The 8,017-nt window shown below is 35.0% G+C and overlaps 1 protein-coding gene across 1 annotated transcript; it reads right to left on the bottom strand.

The window, feature by feature from the left end:
* Positions 1–1,495: 1,495 nt before the first annotated feature.
* Positions 1,496–6,454, bottom strand: LOC149956132 (O-acyltransferase like protein-like). Its single transcript, XM_090164631.1, has 4 exons — positions 6,343–6,454; positions 4,052–4,226; positions 3,169–3,311; positions 1,496–1,735 (listed from the first exon to the last, which is right to left on the bottom strand). Exons 1-4 carry the CDS (start codon positions 6,349–6,351, stop codon positions 1,610–1,612), a joined length of 453 nt encoding a protein of 150 aa, XP_090020757.1. The 5' UTR covers positions 6,352–6,454; the 3' UTR covers positions 1,496–1,609.
* Positions 6,455–8,017: the final 1,563 nt, after the last annotated feature.

Raw genomic sequence — 8,017 nt, forward strand, 5'->3', positions numbered from 1 at the left:
GTACTTGTACCGTTGATGAGATGGTACTTGTACCGTTGATGAGATGGTACTTGTACCGTTGATGGTGTGGTACTTGTACCGTTGATGAGATGGTACTTGTACCGTTGATGAGATGGTACTTGTACCGTTAATGGGGTGGTACTTGTACCGTTAATGGGGTGGTACTTGTACCGTTAATGGGGTGGTACTTGTACCGTTGATTGGATGGTACTTGAACCGTTGATGGGGTGGTACTTATACCGTTGATGGGGTGGTACTTGTACCATTGATTGGATGGTACTTGGACCGTTGATGGTGTGGTACTTGTACCATTGATGGGATGGTTCGTGCGAGGGGCTAACCACTCTTAGAAAGTCTGTACACCAGATTACGCTTAGATTAGCACTGCCAAAGGCAGGGACTTCAAAGATTACGCGTAATCCCATTAGTACAGTCAAAGGTACGGCTCTGTACATCGATTACGCGGAGTGATCAGCCCCTCGGGTTCGTGTACCGTTGATGGGATGATACTTGTACCGTTGATGGTGTGGTACTTGAGCCGAGACCCTAAATTTTCTTGAGGCGAGAAATCGTAGAGCTTAAGCGTTCGAGTTAAATTAGGTATTAGGAGACCAGGTTTTCCAGTGGATACCCGTAATTCAGATCACTTAGTGAAGACTCAGACTCGGACACTAGATCTTTCAGTGAAGGCTTATCATCAACGGTACAAGTACCCCCCCATCAACGGTACAAGAACCATCACATCAACGGTACAAGTACCATCCCATCAACGGTACAAGTACCACTCCATCAACAGTACAAGTACCATCTCACCAACGGTACAAGAACCACCCCATTAACGGTACAAGTACCATCCCATCAATGGTACAAGTACCATCCCATCAACGGTACAAGTACCATCAGAGTTAGCCTTTACAGTGTTCACACTCAACACTCCGATTGGAACCTATAAGCGCTGCATTCTCTCCCGCGTTTTGCCGAAAAATATTCTATGTCCTTAAAATATATAGGTAACGTCTCTCTTAAAATAACTAGGAAACGCTTTAAAATATCTAGAGAAAGTCTATTAAAATATATAGGATTCTTAAAATTGATAGGTTATTTGAAAATATTCCTAGAGTTTGAAAATATTCCTAGAGTTTGAAAATTTTCCTAGAGTTTGAAAATATTCCTGGAGTTTGAAAATATTCCTAGAATTGTTAAAATATTACTAGAATTGTTAAAATATTCCTAGAATTGTTAAAATATTCCTAGAATTGTTAAAATATTACTAGAATTGTTAAAATATTCCTAGAATTGTTAAAATATTCCTAGAATTGTTAAAATATTACTAGAATTGTTAAAATATTCCTAGAATTGTTAAAATATTACTAGAATTGTTAAAATATTCCTAGAATTGGCGCCGCATAAAATAGCGTTACAGAACAAATATTTGGCGTCCGAGCTTATAATGATGTTATTTTTTTCGCAAAAGAGCCTAGCTGCGTTAAATTCTGTTTTCTAACCACCAAAATTCATCATTTTAGGTCTATATTGAGTATAAGAATTCGTTTAAAAACCACATTATTTAAAACGTAGAACACTGAAATTAAATGCGACACACGCACTGCTAGGGTTTCTCGCGTAACTTTTGACAAAGAAGATTCTCCAGATTGCAAAATGGAAGCTCAACGAACAGCGACAGAAGCAGTGAAAATCCAAACGTCAAAGCCCAAATCCCTAAAAATATTGGTACCTAAAAAATATAATTATATTTAACACTTCAATAATCATGATAATAGGAGCACGGTGATTAATAAATATTTAACGGTGCTTGTGTACACCTTTGGTTAACTTTCTCTAGGGCATATAGTTCATTATTCGATTTGGAAACCATCCAAAATCTGGCAAAAAAATGGCCGCAAATACTTTAGTTTCATATTTTTGGTATACCGCACATAGACAAGTTTTTTCTAAACTTTGTCTTTGAATGTTAAACTACATGAAAAAGTTAAGAAAACATCAAATTTATTCTTTATTATTTCAAATTTGTGTTTTTAACTAGTTTAGTTTTTCACCTTTCTATTAGTTTTTACCTGTAAACGTAATTCATTGTTTTTTTCTAATCAGATCAACGGTTGCTCTAGTATTTGATAATTTTGTCTAGGAATAGAGGTATTTTGTTAACTATTAGTGATAGAGTTTTGGTGATTTTCGCTAAAAATGTCCGTAACAAATCTAGACATCATGGAAACTTAATTTACAGCGATATTTGGGGAATTACTGGAACTCTGCTAAGCTGCTATGAACGAAAATTGTCCTTAAACCAAATTGTAATTATTATCTTTTGAAGCTTTAATCCCAATATTATTAAATAAAAGATAATTTTAATGAAACAAATATTTATATTGCTGAAATTGTTTGATAGCAGGTACCGATTAGTTGGCACCACTAGTACTAGGGTGTTAAATTATTTCCAGCACTAGAAAAGTAGATTAAATGCTATTAACCTTTCTCCCTCTTTTCTATTGGGCAATGAAAATGCGTGGCGCCATCTTATAGGGGGACACTTATAAAAATTTCCATAATAAAAACCACTTGATCAACTTTCATCGTTTAACCATTTCATTATCACACGGAATCTTCCAACGGGCGCGTGTTCGAAGATAATTTTACGATCAACTCAACTGGCTGGCCGGTATACCCAGCTATGCATAATATAGAGCAGGTAATGAAATTGAAAGTTACTGTTTATATGATGTTGGAAAGCATTTGTACCAACCCTTTACTCTTAAAGTAACAAATATCTGCTTCCAGTTGCTTTCAGTTATTTATGAGAACCATTTTTCCATCGACAAGGCAACAAAAACCATTAATGATAATAAAAAATAAATAAGTATTGGTGTAAAAACGTAGCATTATTCCACTCAAATGTTTTGTATTTTACTTTCGGGTTCTCAATCAAATTAACGTTGGTCATCGATTTTGTTCTGCAACTATAAATACATCTGAATAAAGAACTGAAATCAGAATTATTTCGATAACCAAATTTAAATTTAAAGGTTTTTAGTTCATGAAATCCAACATTCTGGATTGTATTACAGTCTGATTCATCGACCAAATTCGTTTGGTCCAAAATAAAATTACGCAACTTAACATTCACAAAAAAGCTGTACCAAATTTACTTACAACGGTCAAATGGGAGAAATAGAATGGTGTCCTCAGTGTTGACATGTATAACCCTACTAGGAATGGATGGCACAAGTACGCGCAGTATGATAGCCGACCCAAAGGAATCCACATGCGGCAGCTGAGAATCTTGTTCACAATTCCTTTTTTTAAATTGACCATTAATAATGTATTTCGTATTTAATAATTTGGGAATTGAATATGTTGAGAGGGTCCGCGGGTACCAGGGTCTAGATTCTTATCTTAACGAGAGGAGGGGAACGAAAAAACGAGGCGGTCTTAATTTACACCTAATCCGCGTGTGTTTGTACGCAAATAAAAAAGGTCTAGATTAAGAAAATCGATTTAAAACGCCCAACATATTTATTATCTCCTAGCTTAAAGCAAGTGGCGGCTTGACGTGAAGTAGCTCTTTTTTTCAATAGATGTCGTTAGCGTTGAAATCAAAATGGCGGTACTTATAGGTGACCCTCCCATTGATTGGATCGTTTGTTAATTAACCAATCACATAAATTCAATAATTATAAACAATAAATTTACATGGGGTATATAATTAAGGTTAAACTCTTAAAGTCCACTATATAGAGTATAAGTTGTCTAGCTATAATAGTCTAGAAGGGCTCTCTGACGACGTTATCATTTTGATATTTGGAATTTTAGCTTCCTTTGCCATATATAGATGGCACCACGTTCTCCAGTAAATTTGCGTTCTGCGAAGAAGCGGATAGATTCAAGGCCATCTCTAATATAAGGGGCCTTTTCATATAATAGGCCTTTCAAATTACAGGTGGCAATAACAGAGCCGCCACTTGCTGTAAATAAGCAAATCCTTTCACAAAAATTAAATTAAATATTGAAAATAAACCTGTATAAGTTAATTTACCTCCATATCCTAAATGACAGGCAAATATTATCCACGCCACAGTCAGCCCCCAAGAAGTCCTCCCAAATGTGTTGTACATTGATCTTGTTACTCTGTCGATGTTCTTGTTACAGAGTCCATAGACAAGTGACAAATTTAACGATATTGCAATTGCCCAACCAACTGCGGCAAGAACCTAACGGAATTTTAAAAGTTTCATAAAATTACGAGTCGGTTTGTTATACCTTTAAATTCTTAATTAGTTTTTCTAAATTACCACATCCGGGTCATAAATTAGGCAAAACGTGGGCAGGAATTAAAGGATTATTATTTTAACTCTAAACTAAATTCGAAGCGTAGATTATAAAATAACCAGAAGAGTTATCTTTCTTGATGTCATTCATACCTTTATCCTGTCAATATATAGTTTTGAAGCAATCTGACAGGTTTGAGGGGGCAATAACATTAGTTGACCCTCCCAATATCGTTTTTGTCAGGGGCGGTTTCTTGCTCTCTGAGCGGTTTCTACAAAACGAGTCGGATTCGGAGGAAAAGACGTTTTTTCTAAACTCTAGAAAATATTTCGCCAGGGGGTGCTGAAGAGAGATCCCAGCGCTGAAAATAGCAAAAGGGTTTTTACACTCTAAAATAAGTCACCCAAACTTTCATTTGGCCAACCAAATGGTGATTTTCCAAATGACTCAATATTATTCAGTCGCCCCAAATCAAATCAGCGCTTTGCTCTATTCGCAGATATGGTTTTCTGAGCTTTCGTCTTCTTAAATTGTTTTTTAAACGCAAACTTAATTTTATTGAGTAGCTTAAACCCCTCATTTAGACTGTTGTAATGCCAGATCACCATAATCATTTTGTCATGGTTAAATTTGGTTGAAAATAGATTACCAAAACAAGTTGTAAAAAGACATAAAAATCCGGCGCAAAAATCGCCATCTACATTCCTGAAACCGAATTTTTGGCGAGAAAGCGCTGTAGTAATATTTGATTGATTTAAATAATTTATTATTTTTTAAATTCTTCAATTTTTTTTATTAATTTAGTTCTAAAATTTGCTTTCTAAAAATAACCTTCAGCCCGAAGGAAATTGGATATAGGGGGTATTTTTTACTGTGGTTTTTCCCTAACTTTAAGATTTTGTTTTATAATCTTCTCCGCGGTGGTTTGTGGTCTTGGCAGAGGAGGTTATAACGCGCGCTTCCGGACTGAAACAGCAACGACGTGGATCGCCAATATTTTAAAGTTAAAGAAAAGGTTTTATTCAAGATAACAACCGTTTGGGACTTACTGAATTTTCCGCGGTTGACGGAGTGCCCTTTCGGTTCTTTTAAAACGAGGTTGCTCTTCAACAGAACTGTCGCGTTCACTCCCCGGCAAAGGTATTTGAGCGTCCCAGTTTTATGGTTCGAAAGTTTAACGCGGGTTTATGGCCCCAGATGCGAACTTGAAGAAGAAACGATATTTTTCTTAATTTTATGTCAGTTAGGGTTTGGAGGGAATTTCTTTAAATAAACAAAACTTTTAAAAGATAGAAAATATGAAATGATACAAAGGAGACCGCCACTTTTGTAGGAGGAGCCTTCTGAGAAGAGCAGAAGTTGTTTAGAAAGTATACATTATATATACTATTCCTTACGTTGACCATAAAGAAAAATGTTAAACCACTAATACACAAATAATATTATACAGATGGAGGCACGTTAATTTTATACACAGCCTCACTAGATACATACGGTTCAATATCCCCTTATTTAGTCTTACGCTAGGAGAAAGATTGTAGATTTCCAAGTGTAGCTCTACCTTTGGCGATGGTGTCAGATATAAAAGTTTCAATATCACCTTATATAGTCTCAACCTATGAGACGGATTATAGATTTCCAAGTGCAGCTCTACCTTTGGCGATAGTGTCAGATTTTAACGGTTCAATATCCCCTTTCAAACTCTCACCCTGGGAGACAGATTGTAGATTTCCAAAAGCAGCTCATACCTTTGGCGATGGTGTCCACCAAACGAAAATTTATTAAAAATATCCTTTCTTAGAGTGTACGTCTGGCGCCTAACTTAATAGGGCGAATAAGGGAATAAGCTTTGATAATGTGTATGACTTCTAATCTCGGGTTTGGGCATCCTGTGAAATATCAACTGTTCTATGATTAATTCCAATACCGTCAGTAGTAATAAAACTGAAGACTGGATGTATTCCTTAATTGGGGGATTATTTAAAAAAATAAATGAATTCTAAACTCCATCACAAGGATACGACATATTTCAAGCAATAATGAAACAATTTGTTTTACTTTGTTCATTTTGATATCCTTGCCATGCGTTGCCAGTATATACCCCAATGCTGAACCCACAACGTAGGTTCCAAGTCTTCCATAAGTTGAAATGTAAAAAGTTGGTAGAGTTACAGCACTGTTAAAAATAGATTAAAAATAAATCTTATTCGATCGTCTGGTTTATTTGTAAAACTATCAACTGTCTAGGACGTTATTAAAAGAAAAATATGGTACGGACATGCCACAACTTGTAAGCCAGCTGGACTGGGTAAAATTAACATTGTGATAGTGACAATATTCAAACGTGAATTTTTGTGTCGGTGAATGTCCTACAATCTCACTAAGTTTTGGAAATCGGTGCACATACTTTTCTTGCTTTAGATCGATTTTCGATGTTCGGGATATGTTATAAAACATAATTGGCTCATCGTCTACGTAGGTCTTCCACTCGCAATATACAAAAGATGCTGTCAAAATTAAAGTTCCAACTGTGAAACCAAACATTCTTTTTTTCCTAAAAATAAAAAAATAACTTGAAAATTTAAGCTTTTTATGACAACACCAATCGATATACATTCTCTCTTGTTTAAGCCTTTATCCATTGCGGAGAAAACTAAACTAAAGTTGGATTGTAAGAGCACCCGCTTCCTAATCAAGTTGCGTAACTTATCTCTTAAAATAAGGGGTTTTATAGGGGGAATAAGTGGTGTAGAATGGTGTGTTATCTCTTAATAAGAATTAAAGAGGTGTGTAAAGGTGTACATATCAATCAAAAGTCATAAGGGAGTTAGAAGCGTGTGTGAACAACTTCTTAAAACGTTTTGGGAGTTTCACTATATTCTTCAAGGTAACTCCAAAGTTTTATTAAAATAAAATATCAATTTTATCCAAACCTTTTGTTTTATAATTAGGGATGCACTAATATGGATACAGTCAATATATCGGCTATTCGTGGCTGCTATTATCTAACATAACAATAGTCTATATGATAAAATAATCTGTCCCATAAGATTTTATTCCAATTTTTCTTTAAAAAACAATCAACTTATTGCAAGAGCATACCCGAATACTTTTTTTTATCAATTTACGTGATACATATTTTTTATCACAAATCGTGTATTGTTTTTTTTAATTATTTGTTTAAAATATTATCATTAGATAGTTAGTAGAGAAATTTCTTATTTTTAAAAGTTTTCCTGAAAATTTTTTTAACACCAATATAGCAAATATCGGCTTCGTTTAAGCCGATACCGATATAAATAATAATTATAATAATCAGCTAGGCTTATTCCCAAGGCACCACCATAGGCCTGAGTCATCATGCGACGTTTAAAGTAATTAATTCAGGTGGCCGGGTTACAATGCGTATTAAGGTGGTTGCAAAACCTTTATGCCACGCGAGCCAACAGCTCGCCACACTAACTATTAGCACTAGCCTCAACAAGTTTTTACCTCTTTAATGTTTCAATATTTAGTGTTATGTGTGTGATGCTATTTCTTTACAAGTTTGTTTTTGATATTAAAGTTGTCCGATCTGTGACAAATAAAATACCTTCTAAAGGAGATATCAAACACATTTTTTTTTGTCAAGAGTATTTAAGCATAGAAATATTCTATTATAAAACTGCATTGTTGCGGACGTGGTTTGCTGATAATCGCTGCATCCGGAAGAGCTTGCAATAAAAAGACAACA

This window comes from Leiobunum rupestre, chromosome 2, assembly GCF_980474605.1.
Source record: "Leiobunum rupestre chromosome 2, qqLeiRupe1.1.hap1, whole genome shotgun sequence".
NCBI classification, from domain to species: domain Eukaryota; kingdom Metazoa; phylum Arthropoda; class Arachnida; order Opiliones; family Sclerosomatidae; genus Leiobunum; species Leiobunum rupestre.